Raw genomic sequence first — 26,274 nt, 5'->3', positions numbered from 1 at the left:
ATATCAAGCCAGTTGGCATCTGTAAAGAGAAAAGACATGTTATGTACCTTCATAACCTCATAACGTGCCTTTTCACTTTACAGCTTCTAATTAACCTGCTATATTTCTAGCATTTTTTGGTTTTATTTCATATATCCAGCATTTGCATTATTTCTCTGCTAGCAGACCGTATTTAAAGATCATTTAAAAAAAAAAATCACAATTTTGAGTGCTACTGAGTATAATACCGCCCATCCCCCATGTTAAAATACACTGTCTTACCACTATCGATTGGGAAAGGATGTGTCTTAGATCCATATCAGTTTTGGCAATTTTTTGATCTAAGAGGTTGTCGATATACGTTTGGTATTCAGATATGTCAGGCATTTCCATATTTGTAATTTTCTCATTAATTGGTTTGAGATCAGATGTGACTTCTGAGTTCCATGCTACTTGAACCTTCTTGGCATCTAAAAGTGCAACAGAATGGAATAAATTCAAAAAGGTAATTACCCAGATCCAAATTCAAAAAACCATTTTTATTTTACAAGTTTAAAACTGTTCCATAAATTCAGTTTAATTATAGATTAATTTGATCTAATTATCAATTAGCTATCACTGTACTCTAACTCAGTGGTACTCACACTAAAGCCTATGGGTTGGACATGTGGAGTGATTTTAAAGTAGCACCTAAATGAGTGTGAAGTTGGGAAGTCATCCTGTCCATTGGTGGTGGCATGCGGCTTGAGCCATTTTGAAGTCCAAGTCTCATTAACATGTTGCCAGCAAACTACAGGCACCAAGTGTGAATCCTACTTCAGCTAAGTGGTTCCAGGAGGATGGGTAATTAGCCAGCTCCCACAATGAGACAGCCAACAGGTCAGGCTGGGAAAAAGGGGTAAGTGATCTGAGTGAGGTCTTCAAAGGGCCAGCAGGGGCATGGAGATTTTTGGGGACCCAGGGGGAGCAGTCGTGTTCTTCATGCCCACACCAAAACAAAATTACATGTTTCCAAGATCATCTTTTGATTGCCCTCCAGGGGTCCTTTTAAGGACTGCTGATTAGGCTGCTCAACTGGGTAGAGTGTGCATAATACATGTTGCACCCATTTTTACTTAAAGGATGCAAGTTGAGTCCTATAACTGATATAGGAGCCCCAAGTGTATATTTAAAAAGTCTCCCACTTGTTTCAAGCAGGCAGGCTGCTTGCTCATTTACAGGCTAACCTGAAAATTACATCAAGCAGGCCTTATGCTTTAATGGGCTGGCCAAAGTGACCACCGCCCTCCAATTTTCAATTGCTACCCACTTTTTTCTCAGGCACAAACTGGTTGACCAAAGTTACAAACTTCTCCCTGAGTGTTTTTTTGCCTTTTATTCTCTTCGGCAAAGGGACGTAAGGCAATAAGCATCCACAAAACAAATGAAATGATTCAATTAGAAAAATTGATTATATAGTTTAATTTGTTCTCTCTCTTCCTGCACTAAGTGCATGGTCTCAACTTTGTAACTGCTGACAGTGGAATGATTGAAACCAGGAACTTGCTGGGTGGGGAACTGTAGTCACAGATTCCCATTCCATTACTCTGGTTTGCAGTGTGATACATAAAGACCCTTTTTGCCATTGGTTAAGATTGTGTTCCTCTGAATATTCTACACTGTAATAATAGATTTATTTATTTCTTGACTAATTTGCTATATAATCATAAATATTATTAAATGTACATTCATTAAGAAAGTGGATTCCACTGTTTCAGTGAACACAATAATTGGAAATTTTGCTCACAGCCCATGATTTCTATTTATTACAACATGGGGAAAAATCTACACGAAATGTTAGAGCTGCCAACATTCTGAGGGAGAATATGGTGGGATTGATAATGTTAGATTGTAAATTCACATCGACAGTTCCTCAGCCATATTGTGCGGAGGCCAAGAACTTGGGAAAAGAGAGAGAGCAAGAAACAAAAATGTCACTACCTGGTTAACCTTCAGAAGATATGCGAATTTCTTTTATAAAATGGTAGATAGAAAATAAGCATTTTGACTGACATACCATATTTGAAATTAGTTTGGTATGAAGCCTTAAAATGTGGGATAACAGCTGCTACACTGAATTCAGTAAACCAGTCGTCAGATAAATGCCGAATCTGAGTTGCAACATTTGTCTTTACATCTAGTTGAGGAATGAAGAAGAGACCCTGCAGCAAGAGATCTTTCTTTTCATCGTCGTAACTTTAAAAGGAAAACAGCATAGGTCAGAATTGATATTTGCATTGCCATTATATCTACATTGTTAATTCTATGTATTTTTTTACTTATGTGTTTAAATATATACTTTTATGCTCATCAAAGTGTGGGATGGCAGTATTGTGGAATTAAACATTTTTCAGCTTTTGCACTGAATGCCAGCATCAAAAACTTTCCAGTTGTAGGATAGCAGGGGCTGAATAAAAGGCAAAGATCTTTTTACTCTATGACTGGAGCCGAGCCTAAGGAGTGCCCCTTCTTTACTGCACACTTCTCTGAACACGTGTGTTTCTTTTATAAGTGAAATTGCTAACTTAATGTCAAGTTGTGTAAAATTGTGGGCAGTTTTGTGTAATGGCCCTGAATCAATTAAGAGCTTGACTGACACTGCACAAGATCATTTCATTGTAGGATTTTGCAGCTGACAAAAAGAGGAGGTCTCCGATCATCTGAGCGGACAGAAATTCAAGAAGTGTCTATGTCTGAAGCATTAATCTTCCTTTTTCTTTTCAGCTGTTGATAAGACTAATATGTATTTCAAATATTTGCTTTTTCTTTAATCTTTAAAATTGAAAGGGAAAAAACTAATCGAATGGTACCACCAAAATTCCTCCCACAATCTTTCATTGGGAAAGGAAAACATAGCCTTAGATGTTTTCATCCTTCATTCATTTTAAAAAGCTGTTTTTCTCACAAATCTAAGATTGCTATGTGACATGTCAGATGTTTCTACATTTTGTCCGATAAGGATTAATTGTTCTTTTACCATTAGTGATACTTTTTTTGTTATTTACAAATTACTGAGCCAGTACAATATTTTACATACCTTGCATGGCCTGTGAGGGTCACTTCAGGCACATTTTTGTTTGTGATATCAAATCTAACAACATATGAGGTGCTTTGCAGTGCAGATCTGTCTTCAACTCCTAGTTTCATGCCAAATTCCATATTAAATTTTGGAATCCGAACATCTCCTGTAAATACATGCTTATTGGTGTTGTACTTAATTTCGGCTGTAGCCTCTGTATTTTTGGAGCCTGTTAGATCAAAACAAATTATAATTATCACAGAACACTTTTGCCATCTTTATGGATTAAAACTTTCTAAACAATGCAAAATACATGGAAGACACTCAGGTAAGACATTTACAATATGAAGGATCATATTAATATAAAAGCAAAATACGGCAGATGCTGGAAATCTGAAATAAAAACAGAAAGTGCTGGAAATACTCAGCAGGTCTGGCAGCATCTGTGGAGAGAGAAGCAGAGTGACAAGTGGGTTCTGATGGAAGGTCACTGACCTGAAATGGTAACTCTGCTTCTCTCTCCACAGATGTTGCCAGACCTGCTGAGTATTTCCAGCACTTTCTGTTTTTATCTATGAAGGATCATATTACCTGGAATTCAGGCACGACGTTCCCGCATTTCCTGTCCTTTCATTTTAATGTACAGAAACTCTTGGCAAGATACACCTGAACTACTGTCTTGGGCTGCTAGTTGGCAAAGCTTTGTGCCAAAGTAATAACTTTGTAAAATTTTCCAATACAGACTATTCTATGAGTGATAAGGTGACAAAAGTTCTTATTTTCCATTTGAGTGAAATTAATTTTATATTTTGTAGTTCCTCATTGCATATGTTGTCATACATTAGAACAGGCAGTAGCTTTCTTTATCTTTAATAAGGCCCAAAACTAGCAGGAGACACTACAACCCTCTGAGTAAATCATCTGAATTGCTTTTCATCTCCTTCTCCTAGGCAGTGGAGGGCATCATCAAAATGTTCTGAGGCAAAGATTGCTATATTTAATTCATGGGCTATCTTGACTCAGAACTGAGGGTGATCGCTGTGAAAATTTGCAGAACTGCTCCACTGGCACAAATGCCAGCTAGTGTCTGCCAGCAACTTCCACTCCTTACAGGATAAGGGGCAGTACACCTTATTTTAATATAACAGGCAGAAAAGTGGGAGAACAGCACTGATCAGAAAAGAGTGCAGCTGCTGATGGCCTGCTAACTTTCTGTAACTTCATCTCAACCGGTCAACTTCATTTCAACTGGGGAGGCAACTGTAGTAAATTAGAAGGAATATTTTGGGGGCATCCTGCCAGGACCCAGGCCTGAACCTTCAGAATTGGCCCCTCATCCCCCATTTGAGTGCCGGTATGCTTTTCTACTGGAATACAGAGTACTCAGTGGAAAGAAGGGAAATTCCCAATGTCAGAATTCCATCCTTGACCCTGCCCCTTCGATGTCATGGGCCATATTTGGGATGGATGGAGGTTTTGCCCAAACACAGCTCGCTAGAAACCCATGGCCTGGGTGAGGCCTAACTTATCCCGATCTCAGTCAATGCCCTGCTTCCTCTCCTGCACCCCCAGCTGAGTTTTGCTGGGAGTGTACTAGGTTCAATGGACTTCTGGCACTAATGGATTAACAAGTTAGAGAGCTATGGGAATGTTGTAGTTCTATGACATTATATTAAAAAAATGTAAATCAGTGTACCTTCCACCTGAACAGCAAACTTAAGAGAGTGTTCCAAATCCTCTTCAATTATCTGTGACTGATAAGTTACTGATGCAGAGTAGTCTTTTACAGTGCCTGTCGGTTCAATTTCAACTACAAACCTAGGATACAAAAAAATGAATAAGAAACATGAATGATCCAACACTACAGCACGAAGCTGAACCAGTAATAGCAAGAAAGTAATTACGCAAAACAAGATGTGAAATATTACATTACTATAAATCACAGAATAGATATTTCTTAATAACATTTAAGCTTTATTCTAATTTTTGGTGACAACCCAGAATCTTAATTGAGTCAATGTATGAAATGGATTACTCTTTATCATAATCACAGTAATAAAATGCAAATTATTTCCTTATAAACTTTTAATGATCATTTCATAATCATCAAAGTTTATTGAGCATCGATGACATGGAAAGCATGGAAAGTAAGCTGTAATTTCTGTATTGATAGCCACTGCTGGTATGAATTGAAATCTGCAGAAGTGGTAGATTTATGCAGTCTTCGATAAATTTGCCTGGCCATTTGTATGAAACCTTGGATATTTGGACAAGCTATTAAAAATCTCTCAAAAATTTTAACACCTCTTACAAATTGTTAATTCGATTACTGTCATGGAATAATTATGCTCTATTGAGGTGAAATTGTGATGCAGACTTACATACTAATATCTTAATGTTTTTTCTGGTACTTAACCAAAGATGGTGGGCTGGATTTTACTGGCAGAGTGGGTGGGGGTGTGGAGGATCGTTCCAGCAGAGGCCTGCCACGGAGCCAGACGCTGGGAGGGCAAGGTCTGATCCTCCGGGGATCGCTGGCAATTGCCAGTGTCAGACAGCCTGCCCACTCTACGTGTTTGGTGGGGGGGGGGGGGGCGGGCCGACCCGGCTATTTAAATGAGGTGCCACACGAGAGATCGCCTTGCGGCTCTGTGGCGTGTGGCCCACGCATGCGGACTGCCATTTAGCCCGGTAACTGACTTAAAATTAATGCCTTTACTAAAATACCAGACAGTGCACACAAATGTGCTTAAATACTATGGTCACACAGCACTACAACCCTCTATAAGTTATCTGTGAATAATTAGTGGGAATAATTTAAGCACATTCAATAGTAATTTTCAAAAGGAAATTGAACATATGCTTGTAAAGAAGAAACTTGCAGGGTTATGGGGAAAAAGCAGGAGAGTGAGACCAATTGGATAGCTCTTTCAAAGAGTGGCACAAACATGGTGGGGCGAATGGCCTCCTTCTGCATTATATGATTCTGTAGAATGCTAGAAATGATCCATTAAAGTGCAGAAGTGAGAAGGAATTGGAACGATATATTTAAAAGCAATAATTTGTGCCTCAAATCTGCTGGAATTCTTTGAGTAAGCAACTCAGTTGGCTAACAGGAGCAATCTATTGGATATGAGGGCCTTGAAATTCCTGGAGCCCTGCTTTAGTGTTCTTGAGAGTTGTTTAATTGCTTGTTCAAAATAACCTGGGTTCATACAAATGACATGGCAAATCAAGGTGATAGAGCAGAAAGCCCCTGTCTACCCATGCTGAAAGACTGAAACCCCATTCCAAATTGCAGCAATGGGATCATTTTCTTGACTGGGGCAAGTAAATCATATTTGCAAAGGCACTTGAGTGTTGCCTGCAAAAAAGTGCGACTCCTGAGTCACAGTATGAATTATGCATTGGTAGTACAGAACTGGAGTATTGCTGAAACTAGAGACATTTTGTTGAAGCTTTTTGTCTTGCACTCATCAGGGCAACTCGCAAGGATACCAATATAAGGGAAAGCAACACATTTATACTGTATGAGAAGAGAGTGCTGATTAGTTGACAAGTGGACTCTGATTGGTACAGGCATTGCCATGGAGAATACACCAGTTTATGGTGACTGACAATTAACTGCCAAGCTTTGTTTGAAATTTAAATCATGCAGCTCCCTCAGGAATTAACTAGCGAATGGCTGTCACTTATTTTGTTTAGCTGAAACAGGTGCAATGTGTGTACATGTTCTTTCCGTCTGCAAGGTACAGGCCACACCCAAACAGCCCGTGCTAGCAAAACTCAAAACATAGTGTCCAACATTAGATGTGATTCCGTGATTGGACAACATTTGATAAACAGTCCTCAGTGTTCTAAGAATTATGCTGACAACCAATTTAAAATTGTCAGTCGTGCTCACAGTGTGGCGCATTTGCACGTACTGGAAGCTATGTTCTTCAGTGTCCTGCTTGATCTCAGGCTGAGTTTCCGACCCTATATTTACTCCATCACAGTGACTGTCTACATCCACTCCTGTCACATTGTCCCACTCCACTCCTACATCCCATCTGCCACTGACACCGGGCTGGGTTTTACAGAGCTCCCAACGTCAGGCTCCGTGGTGGGGGCACGGTCTGGAAGATTGTTCCAGCAGCAGCCGACCACAGAAGCCGACGCTGCGAAGGCCCGGCCCGATCTTCCCTCAGTGACGAGGCTCTGTGGCGGCCTCCCCTCCGCCACTGGGTGATGAGAACTGAATGTATATATTTAAACCAAGGAGTTAAATAGATTTAAATAGACCTACCAGCAATCTTCTGGGTGTGCCGTGATCATCGGAGTGATAGCCGGCACTCACGTGCCTTCAATTCCCCGTCTGGGGAAAGCAGATGTGACATTGGTAGGGAGGGGGGAGGAGTTAAGATTTTTTCTGCAGGGGGTGGGGAAATATAGAAACATAGTAAATAGGAGCAGGAGTAGGCCATTCGGCCCTTCGAGCCTGCTCCACCATTTATTATGATCATGGCTGATCATCCAACTCAGTAACCCGTTCCCGCTTTCCCTCCATATCCTTTGATCCCTTTCGCCCCAAGAGCTATCTCTAACTCCTTCTTGAAAGCATACAATGTTTTGGCCTCAACTGCTTTCTGTGGTAGTGAATTCCATAGGCTCACCACTCTCTGGGTGAAAAGATTTCTCCTCATCTCAGTCCTGAAAGGTTTACCCCATATCCTTGGACCACGACCCCTGGTTCTGGACGCCCCCACCATCGGGAACATCCTTCCTGCATTTACCCTGTCAAGTCCTGTTGGAATTTTATAGGTTTCTATGAGATTCCCCGTCACTCTTCTGAACTCCAGTGAATATAATCCTAACCAACTCAATCTCTCCTCGTTCGTCAGTCCCGCCATCCCAAGAATCTGTCTGGTAAACCTTCGCTGCACTCCCTCCACAGCAAGAACATCCTTCCTCAGATAAGGAGGCCAAAACTGGACACAATATTCCAGGTGTGGCCTCACCAAGGCCCTTATAATTGCAGCAAGACATCCCTGCTCCTGTACTCGAATCCTCTCGCTATGAAGGCCAACATACCAATTGCCTTTTTTACTGCCTGCTGCACCTGCATGCTTACCTTCAGCGACTGGTGTATGAGAACACCCAGGTCTTGTTGCATATTCCCTTCTTTCAGTTTACAGCCATTCAGATAATAATCTTCCTTCCTGTTTTTGCTACCAAAGTGGATAACCTCACATTTATCCACATTATACTGCTTCTGCCATGCATTTTCCCACTCACTCAACTTGTCCAAATCATCCTGAAGCCTCTCTGCATCCTCCTCACAACTCACCCTCCCACCTAGTTTTGTGTCATATGCAAATTTGGAGATATTACATTGAGTTCCCTCATCTAAATCATTAATATAGATTGTGAATAGCTGGGGTCCTAGCACCAATCCATGCGGTACCACACTAGTCACTGCCTGCCATTTGGAAAAAGACCCATTTATTCCTACTCTTTTGTTTTTGTTTGCCAACCAATTTTCTATCCATCGCAATACACTACCCCCAATTCCATGCACTTTAATTTTACATGCTAACCTCTTAGTGGGACTTTGTCGAAAGCCTTCTGAAAGTCCAAATAAACCACATCCACTGGCTCCCCCTCATCAACTCTACTTGTTACATGCTCGAAGAATTCTAGTAGATTTGTCAAGCATGATTTCCCTTTCGTAAATCCATGCTGACTCTGCCCGATTCTACCAATGTTCTCCAAGTGCTCTGCTATAAAATCTTTGATAATGGACTCTAGAATTTTCCCCACTACCGACGTCAGGCTGACTGGTCTATAATTCCCTGCTTTCTCTCTACCTCCCTTTTTAAATAGTGGGGTTACATTAGCTACCCTCCAATCTGTAGGAACTGTTCCAGAGTCTATAGAATCTTTGAAGATGGCCACTAATGCATCCACTATTTCTAGGGCCACTTCCTTAAGTACTCTGGGATGTAGATTATCAGGCCCTGGGGATTTATCGGCCTTCAATTCCATCAATTTCCCCAACACCATTTCTTTACTAATACTGATTTCCTTCAGTTCCTCCCTCTCACTAAACCCTGTGTTCCCCAACATTTCTGATATGTTATTTGTGTCCTCCTTTGTGAAGACAGAACCAAAAAACCAAAACCATATGACACAAAACTGGGTGGGAGGGTGAGTTGTGGGGAGGATGCAGAGAGGCTTCAGGCATTTAGTTACTCAGCCATTTCTTTGTTCCCCAGAATAAATTCCCCTGTTTCTGACTGTAAGGGACCTACATTTGTCTTCACCAATCTTTTTCTCTTCACATACCTATAGAGTCAGTTTTTATGTTCCCTGCAAACTTACTCTTGTACTCTATTTTCCCCTTCTTAATCAATCCCTTGGCCCTCCTTTGCTGAATTCTAAACTGCTCCCAATCCTCAGGTCTGTTGTTTTTTCTGGCAAACTGTATGCCTCTCCTTGGATCTAATGCTATCCCTAATTTCCCTTGTAAGCCATGATTTGGCTACCTTTCCCATTTTACTTTTGTGCCAGACAGGGATAAACAATTGTTGCAGTTCATCCATGCGCTCTTTAAATGTTTTCCATTGCCTATCCACTGTCATCCCTTTAAGTAACATTTCCCAATCCATCATGGCCAACTCGCGCCTCATACCTTCGTAGTTTCCTTTACTAAGATTCAGGACCCTTGTCTCAGAATCAACTATGTCACTCTCCATCGTGAAGAAGAATTCTATAATATTATGGTCGCTCATCCCCAAGGGGTCTCGCACAAATAGATGTCAATTATTCCTCTCTCATTACACAATACCCAGTCTAGGATGGCCTGTTCTCCAGTTGGTTCCTCAACGTATTGGTCCAGAAAACCATCCCATATACACTCCATGAATTCCTCCTCTACGGTATTGTGACTAATTTGATTTGCTCAATCTATATGCAGATTAAAGTCACCCATAATTACAGATGTTCCTTTATCGCATGTGTCTCTAATTTCATGTTTAATGCCATTCCTAATATCATCACTACAGTTTGGGAGTCTATTTACAACCCCCACTAACGTTTTTTGCCCCTTAGTGTTTCTCAGCTCTACCCATACAGATTCCACATCGTCAGAGCCAATATCCTTCCTCACTATTGCGTTAATTTCCTCTTTAACCAGCAAAGCAACTCCACCGCCATTTACTTTTTGTCAGTTCTTCCTAAATACTGAATACCCCTGGATGTTCATTTCCCATCCCTGGTCACCCTGCAGCCATGTCTCCGTAATCCCGACTATATCATACCGTTTACATCTATTTGCGCGATTAATTCATCCACTTTATTGCGAATGCTACGCGCGTTAAGGCACAAAGCCTTAAGGTTTGACTTTTTAACATTACCTGTCGCCTTCCCACTATTTTTCACTGTGTCCCTGTTTGATTCCGGCCCTTGATTTCTCTGCCTATCACTTTTCTTATTCCCTTTACTGTCTTTTGTTCTTGTCCTTGATCCCCCCCACCGACTCCTTGCAAAGGTTCCCATCCCCTGCCATTTTAGTTTAAACCCTCCCCAACCACTCTAGCAAATACTCCCCCTAGGACATCAGTCCCGGTTTTGCCCAGGTGTAACCCGTCCAGTTTGTACCGGTCCCACCTCCCCCAGCACCGGTCCCAATGTCCCAGGAATCTAAAATCCTCCCCCTCACACCATCTCTTCAGCCATCTATTCATCCAATATATCCTGCTATTTGTACTCTGACTAGCACGTGGCACTGGTAGTAATCCTGAGATCACTACCTTTGAGGTCCTACTTTTCAACTTACTTCCTAACTCCCTATATTCTGCTTTTAGGACCTCATCCCTTTTTTTACCTATGTCATTTGTGCCAATGTGTACCACGACCACTGGCTGTTCACCCTCCCCTTTCAGAAAGTCCTCTGATTCATCCTTGACCTTCGCACCAGGGAGGCAACGTACCATCCTGGAGTCTCGTTTGCGGCCACAGAAACGCCTATCTATTCCCCTATAACTATTGCATTCCCGCACTTTTTACTCCTCCCCTGTGCAGCAGAACCAACCATAGTGCAACGAATTGGGCTGTTGCTGCTCTCCCCTGCGAGGCCATTCCCCTCATCAGTATCCAAAGCAGTATATTTGCTTTGCAGAGGAATAGCCACAGGAGATTCCTGCACTGCCTGCCTAGTCCTCTTGCTCTGCCTGGTGGTCACCCATTCCCTTCCTGCCTGTGGAGTCTGAGCCTGCAGTGTGACCACCTCTCTATATGTGCTATCCACGATACTCTCCACCTCGTGGATGCTCCATAGTGTCCCCAGCCACCGCTCCAGCTCTGAAACCCGGGCTTCCAGGAGCTGCAGCTGGAGACACTTCTTGCACACATGCTGGTCCCGAGTACTGGAATTGTTCCTGGCTTCCCACAAAGAGCACGAGGAGCACACCACGGCTTTGAGCTCTCCTGTCATGACTTAACCCTTTAAATTAAATCTTTTGGAAGATGCTTAATATCAAATAATATCAATTACTCGGGGGCCCTTCTTCCCTGGTCCTCGTTACTACAGAACTCCCTGAAAAACACTGCTTACTATATATAAAAATAAACTGTAGACCTTTCTTACCTTAGTTACTAAGCCAACTATTTAGACCTGTTCTGTAACAGCAGTTACTCAACAAATGGGGTGAAATAAGCATCATCAGTGTAGGGGATGGCGGGAAGGGTATGAACTTTCAACTTTGTACAGTCTCGGGGGTGGGGGGAGATCAGAATTCAAAAGGTAGGTTTTTTTGGGGGAAAGGGTAAATACTTACTGTAATTTTTAGTGGTGAGTAGGAATGGGCCGTGACAATGTTATTCATTAAACTGTGGGAGGATGCCTCTTTAAAAATTTAAATATGCCGGCAGGGCTGGCTGCACTTTAAAAATGGCGCCAGTGCCTGTGCACAGGCAGCTGATGCCATTGCCAGCATCGGACAGCCTGCCCCCTCCACGTGATTGGAGTGGGACGGGCTGCCTTGGCTATTCAAATGAGCCACCACACAGGAGATCACAGCGGCTCTGTGGCATGTGGCCCGCACGTGCGGACTTTCATTTTTTGAGCCCACCGCCGAAAGCAGTGGCGAGCTCTTAAAATCCAGCCCACTGTATTCTTGTCTTTTTCATATTGAGACTCTATTACTCCAATACTCTGACCATTCTCCCATTTTCCATCTTCAATAAACCAAATCACACTTACTTATCATATCCATCATCATTGACTAAGTGACTCCCAATCCTCTACCAAATTTTAAATCCTCATTCTTGTTTTTAAATTCCTCCATGGCTTCACCCCTCTCTATCCCTATAACCACCTCCAGTTTAAAAACCACCCTCCATTCTTGCCATTTCTCTGACATCAGCCTTTTCTGAAACACCCTCCTTTCATCCACCCTTGGTGGCCACACCTTCAGTTAGCATCTTCCTGCCCCTAATATTTTTGGAATGATATGGGTAGCATAAATGGATTGGAAATCCAATGTAACAAATCTCCTTCAACCTTTTCAATCAAATTCACCTGATCCATGCTTTTAGATTCTAATCACACTGACAACTCTCCAGTACTACTTATTTGAATCATAGACACAATGCTGACCTTGTTTATCTTGTCAGTGGATAAGTGGGTGCACTGTCAATTGTTCTTGTATTGGAGTAGTTACACCTATAAATCACCAAACTGGATTGGAAAATTTCCCATCATTTGTCTTAGAGTAATAATTGGTCTGTCCTACATTAAGGACAGATAAGTACTGAGGCAAGGACTGATGCATCTTTCAGTTCGAAAAAAATGGGCAGGATGTAAAATGGGCTGTTGATTTGCTATTACCCTTTTTTTCATGGAATATGAATGTTGCTGGCGAGGTCAGCATTTCTTGCCCATCTGTAATTGCTCTTGAGAAGGCGGTGGTGAGCCATCTTCTTGAACTGCCGCAGTCCATCGAAGAGGCTTACTAGATTGCTTGAGAGGGCAATTAAGAGTCAACTACATTGCTGTGGATCTGGAGTTACATATAGGCCAGACCAGATAAGGCTAGCTGATTTCCTTCCCTAAAGGATATTAGTGAACCAGATGGGTTTTTACAACAATTGACAATGTTTTCATGGTCACCATTAGACTAGTTTTAATTCCAGATTTATTAATTGAGTTCAAACTTCACCATCTGCCACAGTGGGAATCGAACCCATGCCCCCAGAGCATTAACCGGGTGGGTTTTTACAACAATATGGTTGTTTCATGGTCACCATTACTGATATTCGCTTTTCATTCCAGAATTATTTAATTAACTTAATAATTTAATTAAGGGCGGCACAGTGGCGCAGTGGTTAGCACCGCAGCCTCACAGCTCCAGTGACCCGGGTGCAGAGTTTGCAAGTTCTCCCTGTGACCGCGTGGGTTTCCGTCGGATGCTCCGGTTTCCTCCCACAGCCAAAGACTTGCAGGTTGATAGGTAAATTGGCCATTGTAAATTGCCCCTAGTGTAGGTAGGTTGGTGGTAGGAGAATGGTGGGGATGTGGTAGGGAATATGGGATTAATGTAGGATTAGTATAAATGGGTTGTCATTGGTGGGCACAGACCCGGTGGGCGGAAGGGCCTGTTTCAGTGCTGTATCTCTGTGACTCTATAACCGCTGTGGTAGAATTTGAACTGACGTCTCTGGATTAGTCCAGGCCTCTGGATTACTATTACAGTAACATAACCACAAGGCTACTGTATCCAGTTCTTCACATGGCGATAAAGTTTAAAATTACCCCTTACCTGGTATTACCAGAGGAGATATTCTTTTTCCTCTACAATCATTAAATTTTAGTTTTAGTGATGATTGTTCAGTCAGTGTTGGATTATTTGAATCATAGATGCATTACTGACCTTGTTTCTCCAGTCAGTGGATAACTGGGTGCACTGTCAATTGAACTTGCATTGGAGTATGTAGCACTGCTGCAGATGTTAAGTCCTGTAAACAGTGGTTTGCATGATTTCCATTCTTGTCTGTTCTCCATGATGGATGGGATCTCCTCAGTTTTTGTATTATGTATCAGAGACAGTCTATTGCTGTAAAAAGACAGAAAGAACTCTTGTTCAATGTATGGCGATTCATTGGTTTCCATAAAAATTAAAAGGCTGAAGGATGAACTTTACACTAACCTAACACTTAAGAGCTTGGTTGGTTCTTTGGGTGCTGGAATGCTGAATTTTATCTGGCCATTATTCCTGCTGATCCGGGCTTCAAAGCCAGATTCATGATACAAATTGTGATTAATCTGTATTCCATTTCTGGCAAAATTAGGTAGATTGACTCCCAGTTGGGTCACAAACTCAATTGCAACTGCTGGCTTGATCAAACCTTCGATCTACAATGGAAGAAATATTTGCTTTCATTAACAATTAATTTCCCAAATCAATGACCAATAAGTAATTTACTCAGTAGATGTAATTTTTGACTTTATACTTCCATTGGCATGCCTCGCCCAATGGATATGCATATCAGAATGCAAAATCAGAAAATTGACCCTAGTATATACTTAAGGTGAAAATGTTTAAACAATCCACTTCAACTTTATTCAATTAAATTAGTTAAGATTATATATGTGTTCATCTTTTGCATGAGAGTTCAGGAAAAGAAAGTGACATGTTGATCCTAATGGCCTCTTCCTGTTCCTATTCTTACATTTTTTAAAAACTGATATTTGAAGATGTCAAGAAAAGAGTGAGAAAAGTCTGTCTTGTCTATCAATAACTCCCATGAAAAATCAGGTGCTAATCTTGAGCTATGAGCTAAATATTACCTTCTTTCCTTCAAATTTTATCCCTGCTTTGGCACCAGGTGCAATTGTACCAGACATAGACAGCTTGAGAGGAAGACCAGCTCCAGTGGGAAAATTGAGCTGGGTGTCCATGAAGATATAGTGAGCAAATAAGTCACCGCCTAAACCTTTTTGCAAAGCTGGCATGAGCTATAAGTGCAAAGAATAATATGCATTAAAATTGTATAACAAATATTCACACAGTTTAAACATCATTCATGTATATGTGGTTAATTTTATGCAATGTAAAGCCTTAAAAAAGCCCTGTGCCTATGGCATGTCACAACAAGTTTTTCTTTGTTTTAATAGCACAAAAAGCGAGGTTACCTCAGCTGTATAAATTTCACAGTATTAAGAATCATTCTTTATATCTTCAAGAAGACATATCTCATGGATCATCAATTAATGTCTACTGACTCCAATGCACATTCAAATTAGCTAATTGTAGCCAGATACATATTCATTCACAACCATAGATATTACAACACTATAAAGGCAATTAATTTTAAAATTTGAATGCTTCCTTTTGCCCAAATAATCATCCTTATTACAACCCATTTTGTGCCTTGTGACTTGACGCACTGTACCTGTACTGGAAGACTTCGGATTAGTTGAAAACTTTTTGACATCATTTCTCCCAGGAGTTTGAAATCACTGCCTTTAATATATCCTAGTTCATTTCCAAATAAGCCCAAGAAAGCTTTGACTTCTGGTGTTTGCTTTTCAATTTCATTCAACATCTTTTGAAAATTGTGTGTGAGATCCTTCATCAGACTCTAGTGAACAGCAGAAAGGTAAAGTATAGTTAAGATATGAGATACTCTAACAGCTAAATTCTGGAACAATTTAAGGGTACATCTCAGATACCCACCTCTTGTGGACCTTCATCATTTTTACTGATTCCAAACCAATTGAACAAAGTTTGCGATACCTTCTCTGGAACTTTACCATCCACCCAGTATAGTGCCTTCATTGCACTGTTTGGAAAAAATCCTTTTGGTCCAAATATTGCCTCCAGAGATGGCGCAACTCCATTGCCATCCAGACCAAACTATTCAAAAAGATAATCTTTTTTTATGAATTGTTTTTATATTGTTAAAATGGCATTAATAATTGATAGTGTTAACATAATTCTATTATTTATATTTGTATCAAATGTCTATTTTTCCATTCTCTGTCCCTCCTACTTGCAATTTTCTATCCTTCTCTCCAGAGGCACTGCTGCTGTTATTTACATAGAGGAGGGCATTCTCGCATCAACTCCTATTCACACATCATCCCTGCACTTGCTGACCTACATTGGCTCCTGGTCAAGCAAAACTTTCATTTTAAAATTCTCATCCTTGTTTTCAAATCCCTCCACCGCCTCACCCCTCCCTATCGCTGCAATCTCCTCCAGCCCCAAAACCCTACAAGATATCTACACCCAATTGAGCATACCCAATTTTAATTGCTCCACCAGTGGTGGCCATGCCTTCAGCTGCCTAGACCCTAGGCTCTGTAATTCCTTCCCTTAACCTCTGCCTCGCTACCTCGGTTTCATCTTTTAAGATGCTCCTTAAAACCTACCCCTTTGACCAATCTTTTGGTCATCTGCCCTAATATAGTCGTTCATGGCTAGGTGTCAAATTTTGCTTTATAACACTCCTTTGAAATATTTTGGGATGTTTTATTATGCTCAAGTCACTATATAAATTCAAATTGTTTATGTTGTTGTTATGGGGGGGTGGGGGGAGAGTGGTGAGGGAGAGGCCTGGGATGCAGACCTATTGCCGAATGTCAGGTCCCCGCAATGTCAAGGAAGAGACTGTGGCTGAGTTTGAGGGGGTTTGGGGGATAGTGGTGGGTAAGCTGGCAATAACCTGCTCAGTGACGCTCAGTTTGGTTAGCAATAGCCTGCTCAGTGACGCTCAGTTTGGGTTCTGCCAGGGCCACTCAGCTCCTGACCTCATTACAGCCTTGGTTCAAACATGGACAAAAGAGCTGAACTCAAAGGGTGAGGTGAGAGTGACTGCCCTTGACATCAAGACAGCATTTGACCGAGTATGGCATCAAGCAGCCCTAGCAAAACTGAGGTCAATGGGAATCAGGGGGAAAACTCTCCGCTGGCTGGAGTCATACCGAGCACAAAGGAAGATGGTTGTGGTTGTTGGAGGTCAATTATCTGAGCTCCAGGACATCACTGCAGGAGTTCCTCAGGGTAGTGTCCTAGGCCCAACCATCTTCAGCTGCATCATCAATGACCTTCCTTCAATCATAAAGTCAGGAGTAGGGATGTTCGCTGATGATTGCACAGTGTTCAGCACCATTCGTGACTCCTCAGATACTGAAGCAGTCCATGTAGAAATGCAACAAGACCTGGACAATATCCAGGCTTCAGCTGATAAGTGGCAAGTAACATTCGCGCCACACAAATGCCAGGCAATGACCATCTCCAACAAGAGAGAATCTAACCATCTCCCCTTGACATTTAGCGGCATTACCATCACTGAATCCCCCACTATCAAGATCCTAGGGGTTACCATTGACCAGAAACTGAACTGGAGTAGCCATATAAATACCGTGGCTACAAGAGCAGGTCAGAGGCTAGGAATCCTGAGGCGAGTAACTCACCTCCTGACTCCCCAAAGCCTGTCCACCATCTACAAGGCACAAGTCAGGAGTGTGATGGAATACTCTCCACTTGCCTGGATGGGTGCAGCTCCAACAACACTCAAGAAGCTCGACACCAACCAGGACAAAGCAGCCTGCTTGATTGGCACCCCAGCTACAAACATTCACTCCCTCCACCACCGACGCACAGTGGCAGCAGTGTGTACCATCTACAAGATGCACTGAAGCAATGCACCAAGGCCCGTTAGACAGCACCTTCCAAACCCACGACCTCTACCAACTAGAAGGACAAGGGCAACAAATGCATGGGAACACCACCACCTGCAAGTTCCCGTCCAGGTCACACACCATCCTGACTTGGAACTATATCGCCGTTCCTTCACTGTCGCTGGGTCAAAATCCTGGAACTCCCTTCCTGACAGCACTGTGGGTACACCTACCCCAAATGGACTGCAGCGGTTCAAGAAGGCAGCTCACCACCACCTTCTCAAGGGCAATTAGGGATGGGCAATAAATGCTGGCCTAGCCAACGACGCCCACATCCCTGAATGAATAAAAAAAAATTGCAACCACAAAGAGAGGCTGCGATTGGCAGAAGGGTGGCCAAAGGCTTCATTGAGGGGCTGGAAGAAGCACTCCTGCTCCTCCTGCCCCACAAGTGCCCTGAAAAGCAATTAAAAATTAAAACCAAGCTTCCAATTGCTTTGCAGGAGCTTAATTTAAATACATCAATGAAGTGTCCCACCTCTCCAAATCAGGATACACGCACGACATGCAACGCACCAGCATTAAATTGGTGGCAGGTGAGAATGTGGTGGGTTGGGAACTCATTCCTTGATTTTTATTTTTAAACTGCTCCGGCCCCAATTGTCTCCTGCTGAGTGGTTCCAGCATTTCTTGTTTGTATTTCAGATTTCCAGCATCTGCAGTATTTTGCTTTTATTAACCCAATTGTCTCCTGCTCATCATGTGGTTGGGGGTTAATATTAGGCCACTATCTTAGTCTGGAACCAGCAATACTCTGAATCCAACACTTAAAAATTCATTCTTTATATGTGAGCAATGACCAGTAGGTTATTTATTCTCACAGCTGATTCAGTCCCATCCTCAGGGCTTTTCGAAGAGGAAGCCCCTAGTCAGCTAACGGATGCAGGGAGCTTGGCTATTTTTTCTCACCTCGTTCATGAGAACTGAAATCAGTTGTAGTGTCCTTAACTTCACCTTGCTTGAGATCAATTAACAGAATGCACTCCAGGCATGAAACCTGAGACCTTCTCAATCAGTCTGGTTTCATTTCACAGTATATGGAGGTGGTGGTGTAATGATAATGTCACTAGACTAGTAACTCAGAGCTCTAGGTTTAGGCCCTGAGGACATGGGTTTGAATCCCACCACAGCACATGGGATAAATTAATGAACATAAAATTAAAAATTTGTCTAGTGGTGCCATAAAACCATTGTTATAAAAACCCCATCTGATTCACTAATGCCTTTTAGGAAAGGAAATCTGTTTTCCTTACCTGGTCTATACCATATGTGACTCCAAACCCACAGCAATGTGGGTGACTCTGAAATGCCCTAGCAAGCCACTCAGTTCAAGGGCAATTAGGGATGGGCAACAAATGCTGGCCTAGTCAGTGATGCCCACAAACAAAAGAAAAGTAGCATGGTCTTTACCAATTGAACCATTTGGATGAACTATCTAAATTTTCTAATTCTATAAATTTTAAAACTCATCAATGAGCTGCTGATGTACATTGACATTTGTTTAGGGATTATTTTAATTTGGCATAAATCACAGAATCATTACAGTGCACAAGGAGGCCATTTGGCCCATCATGTTCGCACTGGCTCTCCGATAGAGCAATTTCCTCAGTTCCATTCCCCCGCCTTCTCCCCGTAACCCTGCACATTCTTCCTTTTCATATAACTGTCTAATTCCTTTCTGAATGCTTCAATTGAACCTTCCTCCACCACGTTCTCAGGCAGTGCATTCCAGACCTTAACCACTCTCTGTGTGAAAAAGTGTTTCCTCATGTCACTCTTGCTTCTCTTACCAAATACTTTAAATCTGTTCCCTCTCATTCTCAATCCTTTCATGAGTGGGAACAGTTTCTCTCCATCTACTCTGTCCAGACCCCTCTCTATCAAATCATCACAGCCTTCTCTTCTCCAAGGAAAACAGTCCTAACTACTCCAATCTATCTTCATAACTGAAATTCCTCATCTCTGGAACCATTCTCATGAATCTTTTCTGCACTCTCTCCAATGCTTTCACATCTTTCCTAAAGTGTGGCACCCAGAACTGGACGCAATACTCCAGCTGAGGCCGAACTAGTTCAACATAACTTCAATGCTCTTATACTCTATGCCCCTATTAATAAAGCCCAGGATACTGTATGCTTTATTAACCACTCTCTCAACCTGTCCTGCCACCTTCAATGACAAATGCACATATACACCCTGGTCCCTCTGCTCCTACATCCCCTTTAGAATTGTACCCTTTATTTTATATTGTTGCTCCATATTCTTCCGACCAAAATGAATCTCTTCACATTTCTCTGCATTGAACTTCATCTGCCACCTATCTGCCCATTCCACCAACTTGTCTATGTCCTTTTGAAGTTCTACACAATCCTCCTCACAGTTCACAATCCTTTCAAGTTCCGCATCATCTGCAAACTTTGAAATTGTGCCCTATACACCAAGGTCTAGATCATTAATATATATCAGGAAAAGCAAGGGTCCCAACACTGGGGAACTCCACTACAAACCTTCCTCCAGCCCGAAAAACATCCATTGACCCATAATCTTTGTTTCCTGTCACTCAGCCAACTTTGTATCCATGTTCCTACCATCCCTTATATTCTATGAGCTACAAGTTTGCTCACAAGTCTGTTGTGGGGCACTGTATCAAATGTCTTTTGAAAATCCATGTACACTACATCAACAGCATTGCCCTCATCAACCCTCTCTGTTACCTCCTCAAAAAACTCCAGCAAGTTAGTTAAACATGACTGTGCAGAATTATTTTTTCTAGAAGTTTCTCCACCACCGGAGTTAAACTGACTGAGGCAATCATGTCTGGGTTGCATCATATATGCACCTACCTCAAAAAGGTCCATTGATTGTCCAAAAACATTTAAAGTGGTCTCCAGCATTACTGATCTTGGCACATATCTATTTGGTTCAAAAATGACATTGCTTTGCAATCCAGCTTCCAGAGGGCTCTGTATTCTTGGAATATTAATCTTCTTATATATGTTATAGTTTCTAGAAAATTTTCTAAAATCCCTGGGTGCTGGGAGATGAGTTTCTTTTAGAGCATCTAATAAGTTTTTTTTCAGTCTGTGCAAAAGAAAATACAGAATTTAGTTGAGCCACGTGTAACTAGTATTTTTACATACAGGAGTTCCTTCAGAAATATCAGCAATACCCATGTAACAGACATACAAAAATTCCAGCAATTTTCGGTTCTAATTATTAATTAGGCCAAGGAAAAGGGGAAAAAAAGTCACTCATCCTTATCTTTCAGCAAGCAAAGTCCATATTAGGTTACTATGGAAATTGAAATGACATAGATAATGGCATTGATTTACAAGTCTTTGAACATACCAATACTTTTACAGTTGAACATGGGTGTGGATATTGATGCGAAAATTTGTAATACAGTAGGTCACTTACTCTTGGTTCATAGGATCCTCAGATTTGAGAATATTGTGCATATGTGTAGAAACAAAGCTTTGCACTTGGGTATTTTCAAACTTTGCTAGATTTCTTACAATTCTTCTTAGATTGCTTGATGTTGGATTCTTCATGACAATGAGATAGGCTCCCACTCTCCTCAGCACAGATGATTTTTTATCTGTGTATACGTCAAGAAGCACACTGCGAACCTGAAAGTAAAATTATTGATAAGTCAATAATTTACACTTCACACAAAAATATGTTCGGCAGCTCTTCCAAAGGCGACTGTATAAATGACAATTAAGCAACACCAATGAATAACTGAGCAAAACTGACAAGATTCAAGTTTCACTCAATCATGAGTTAGCCGGTCTCAGCCAGCACAAACAGCTGGGCACGACAACTGGACTTAATAGTTCTCGTTAGGGAGGAGTAATTAAGCCAGGCTATCCTCTTCTGATCACTATTAAGTAATCTGAGTTGGCAAAGCCACGTGTGCACTCATTTTAGTAGGTAAAGGATTGGGCTCAGCTCTTAAGAAAATCCCAATGCACACTGTCTAGATTCAAAAAGGAAGAACTGTCACTTGGGCAAGGTAGAAGAGGACAACCAACACCCATCAAACCATGGCCCAAATTGCTTCAGAACTACTCCTGCCCCACCACCATATCATTGTCAGAAATGTGGAAAGGTCACATTTACATGCATAAATTTACACGGCTGAGGTGGAGACAAAAAGGGGAGAAAAGTGTGTATTTGCACCCAGAGACACATGTAATTGGGCATCAAGGAAATACCCAGCATTAACAATCGAGGAAATGCCCAAATTTCCTTGTTCTTTTACAGCAGTCTATTGATCCCTTCCCTGAATACATCTCAGCCATTATTATGACTCCAGCCCCAGGCTAAATAGCTGTACACACGAATTTGCTGAAATTACACTGATTCAAAATGATGTAAAATTAAGCCCTTAGCGGAAATTTTACTAGCTCGCTGACATCAAGGGCCATGGCGGAGGGGCCCAGAAAATACTTCCGGGAGAGGCCAGCCATGGTTCTCGATGCCAGGAAGGCCCGCCACATTTTATTGGCAGCGGAGCCTTCATTAAAAGCACTTACCTTGTCCCAACGGCCATCCCAAACCAATATTCCAGCCACTAGCTGGAACTCCCGCGCCTTCGGATCTCCATTCGGGCGTGACACTAGTGGGGAGGGGGGAGGAGTGAATTTTTCAGGGTGGGGGAGGGGAGCTACAAAAATCAATGCGATTGTTTGTGGGGAAGATGAGGAGGGGTTGAGGGTCAAAGGGAATAAAGTACAGGGGGGATGTTCAGGACATGAGTGGAAGTTTTTTCTGGGGGGAGAGGGCAATTTATATATAGATCACTCATTGGGGGGATGGGAGATAGGATTCAAAGATGTATTGAAATTTTATTTTGATTTCCCAGAGTCCGGGACCTTTAAAAATTTAAATGTCAATGAAGAGCATGAAGCCCTTTAAAAATGGCGCCAGCTCCTGCGCAGTGGTGCCAAACGCCATTGCGGGAATAGAACAACCGCTCCCTCTGTGTCATTGGGGGCAGTTGTTCCGCCCCTTTCATGTAAATGAGCCGCTGCGTGAAATATCGTGGTGGATCAGCGGCACAGAAGTCACGGCGAGCTTTCAAAATTCAGCTCGCTGTGTCTAATGCGCATGAATGATAGACAACTTGAAACTTTAGTTTTCATATTTAAAGAATAAAAATATATGGTTTGAGTTTGATGCCTTCCTCAGGCCCTAACTATTTACAATGATGTATACAATTTAGCAATAATCTGCTCAGTGATGCTCAGTTTGGGTTCCGCCAGGGCCACTCAGCTCCTGACCTCATTACAGCCTTGGTTCAAACATGGACAAAAGAGCTGAACTCAAAGGGTGAGGTGAGAGTGACTGCCCTTGACATCAAGGCAGCATTTGACCGAGTATGGCATCAAGGAGCCCTAGAAAAACTGGAGTCAATGGGAATCAGGGTGAAAACTCTCTGTAGTCGGAGTCATACCTAGCACAAATAAAGATGGCTGCGGTTGTTGGAGGTCAATCATCTGAGCTCCAGGACATCACTGCAGGAGTTCCTCAGGGTAGTGTCCTAGGCCCAACCATCTTCAGCTGCTTCATCAATGACCTTCCTTCAATCATAAGGTCAGAAGTGGGGATGTTCGCTGATGATTGCACAATGTTCAGCACCATTCGCGACTCCCCAAATACTGAAGCAGTCCATGTAGAAATGCAGCAAGACCTGGACAATATCCAGGTTTGGGCTGATAAGTGGCAAGTAAAATTTGCACCACACAAGTGCCAGGTAATGACCATCTCCAACAAGAGAGAATCTAACCATCTCCCCTTGACATTTAGCGGCATTACCATCACTGAATCCCCCACTATCAACATCCTAGGGGCTACCATTGACCAGAAACTGAACTGGAGTAGCCATATAAATACCATGGCTACAAGAGCAGGTCAGAGGCTAGGAATCCTGAGGCGAGTAACTCACCTCCTGACTCCCCAAAGCCTGTCCACCATCTGTAAGGCACAAGTCAGGAGTGTGATGGAATAGTCTCCACTTGCCTGGATGGGTGCAGCTCCAACAACACTCAAGAAGCTCGACACCATCCTGACAAAGCAGCCTGCTTGATTGGCACCCCAACAAACATTCACTCCCCCCACCAACGACGCACAGTGGCAGCAGTGTGTACCATCTACAAGATGCACTGCAGCAATGCACCAAGGCTCCTTAGACAGCAACTTCCAAACCCGCGACCTCTACCACCTTGAAGGACAAGGGCAGCAGATGCATGGTAACATCACCACCTGCAAGTTCCCCTCCAAGTCACACACCATCCTGACTTGGAACTGTATTGCCATTCCTTCACTGTCGCTGGGTCAAAATCCTGGAACTCCCTTCCTAATAGCACTGTGGGTGTACCTACCTCACATGGACTGCGGCGGTTCAAGAAGGCAGCTCACCACCACCTTCTCAAGGGCAATTAGGGATGGGCAATAAATGCTGGCTTGGCCAGTGACGCCCACATCCCATGAATGAATACAAAAAAATTATAGATTAGTATGCAAAATAAGGGGTCATAGAGTTGGAGGTACTATATTAGCATGGATAGAGGACTGGTTAACAGACAGGAAGCAAAGAGGAGGGATAAACGAGGCATTTTCAAGTTGGCAGGCAGTGAATGGTGGAGTGCTGCAAGGATCACTGCTGAGGCCTCAGCTATTATTTACAATCTATATTAATGACTTAAATGGAGAGACAGAGAGTAATGTATCTAGGTTTGCTGACGATTCAAAGCTAAGTGGGAATGTAAGCTGTAAGGAGGACACAAAGAGGCTGCAAAGAGATATAGACAGGTTAAGTGAGTGGGCAACAAGGAGGCAGATGGAGTATAATGTGGGGAAGTGTGAGGTATTCACTTTGGTAGTAAGTATAGAAAAGCAGTATACTTTTTAAAAGGCATGAAACTTGTAAATGTTGATGTTCAGAGGGACTTGGGTGTACTTGTACAAGGAGGAAAGAAAGTTAGTATGTAGGTACAGCAAGAAATTCGGAAGGCAAATAGCAGGTTGGGCTTTATTGCAAGAGATTGGAGTAAAAGAATAGAGATTTTGCTACAATTGTACAGAGCTGTAGTGAATCTATACCTGGAATACTTTGCGCAGTTTTGGTCTGCATATTTCAGGAGGACATACTTGCATTGGAGGTAGTACAGCAAAGGTTCACTAGATTGGTCCCTGGGATGAAAAGGTTGTCCTGTGATGAGAGGCTGAATAAATTGGGCCTATATTTTCTGGAGTTTAGAAGAATGAGTGGTGATCTCATTGAAACATACAAGATTCTGAAGGGGCTTGATAGGGTAGTCACTGGGAGGTTGTTTACTCTAGCCATGGAATCTAGAACACGGGGTCACAGTTTCAGGATAAGGGGCCAATCATTTCGGACTGAAATGAGGAGAAATTTGTTCATTCAACGTGTTGTGAACCTTTGGAATTCTCTACCCCAGAGGGTGTTGAATATATTTAACGCTGAAAGAGACAGATTTTTGTTCTCTCAGGGAATCAAGGGATATAGGGAGCAGGCGGGAAAGTGAAGTTGCAGCTGCAGATCAGCCATGATTGTATTGAATGGCGGAGCTGGTTCGGCTGGCCTGGACTATTCCTGTTCTTATTTCTGATGTTCTTATTTATACCATTTAACTTTTTTTTATCTAAAAATGAAACTGGCAGGAAATTTGGGTGCAAATAGACATTGGTGAAATGAGAATAAGTTCACTTCTATCTTCCCAATTATATCGGTGACACTGCCAAGCTGCCCGCCCACTGATTGGGCCAGCAGCCCTGGGAGGCGGGCCACCATCCTCAATTGGATAGTGGTCCTGGTGATGGCCTCTTAATTGGTCACCATACAGAGTCCAACCATCTGTCTGCACGGGCTCAGGTCCCGCTTTTGGTCCCAGCGGCAGGACTACCTATTTTAACAAAATTTCAGTCGATGAGCAGAAATGTTTTACTGCATTATACACAGTATGCTGACACAGAGTGCCACTTGGGAAGTTTCTTTTTCTTTCTACAGGGTTCACAGCACTCTCCTCTCCACCACAACAAGGTGCATCTGGTGCTTCCAAGCTCTTTCCAGCCCTTGATTCATTAAAGACCCGCCATTCATGGCTCTTCCATTTGACTTCAACAAGGCCAGTGGTGGGGTTTGTGGGTAAGAGTAGCATAGCCCTTATGTGAGGATCTGCCTCCCCAGGATTTTCTAAGTTGTGTTATTTAATAAATTACTTAAAACAGCAAGATAGACATTAAATTGTTATTAGCTTGCAAATGTGGCACAAAAACACAAATGTTGGCAAAAAGACCAATCTCTAAAATTCGCTGGGATCCACTGTCATTTGAATCCAGTATTGTGGAGCCGAGATAAGCCCAATAAAGCACCTCCCTGCGGGTATACATAGCTGTGATCGCTGCAATGGCACATCTGGTTAGATTTCCAGAGAAGCCTGGAAACCCCAGCCCTTGTTCCCAGACATATGTCTCCAAGAAA

General features: G+C 42.4%; 1 protein-coding gene across 1 annotated transcript in view; it reads right to left on the bottom strand.

Moving 5' to 3' along the window:
• The window catches only part of apoba (apolipoprotein Ba), a 71,048-nt gene that overhangs the window by 24,952 nt on the left and 19,822 nt on the right, over nt 1–26,274 (bottom strand). The window contains exons 13-23 of the mRNA XM_068023277.1: nt 21,183–21,394; nt 20,609–20,846; nt 15,757–15,936; nt 15,473–15,661; nt 14,868–15,035; nt 14,227–14,432; nt 13,951–14,133; nt 4,734–4,855; nt 3,056–3,266; nt 2,036–2,214; nt 262–449 (exon numbers count right to left, since the gene is read on the bottom strand). Coding sequence (XP_067879378.1) covers nt 262–449; nt 2,036–2,214; nt 3,056–3,266; nt 4,734–4,855; nt 13,951–14,133; nt 14,227–14,432; nt 14,868–15,035; nt 15,473–15,661; nt 15,757–15,936; nt 20,609–20,846; nt 21,183–21,394 — 2,076 coding nt within the window. The remainder of the gene's footprint in view (nt 1–261; nt 450–2,035; nt 2,215–3,055; nt 3,267–4,733; nt 4,856–13,950; nt 14,134–14,226; nt 14,433–14,867; nt 15,036–15,472; nt 15,662–15,756; nt 15,937–20,608; nt 20,847–21,182; nt 21,395–26,274) is intronic.

The sequence above is a fragment of the Heterodontus francisci genome, chromosome 3 (assembly GCF_036365525.1).
Source record: "Heterodontus francisci isolate sHetFra1 chromosome 3, sHetFra1.hap1, whole genome shotgun sequence".
Lineage (NCBI taxonomy): Eukaryota > Metazoa > Chordata > Chondrichthyes > Heterodontiformes > Heterodontidae > Heterodontus > Heterodontus francisci.
This window is presented reverse-complemented; position numbering and strand designations above follow the sequence as displayed.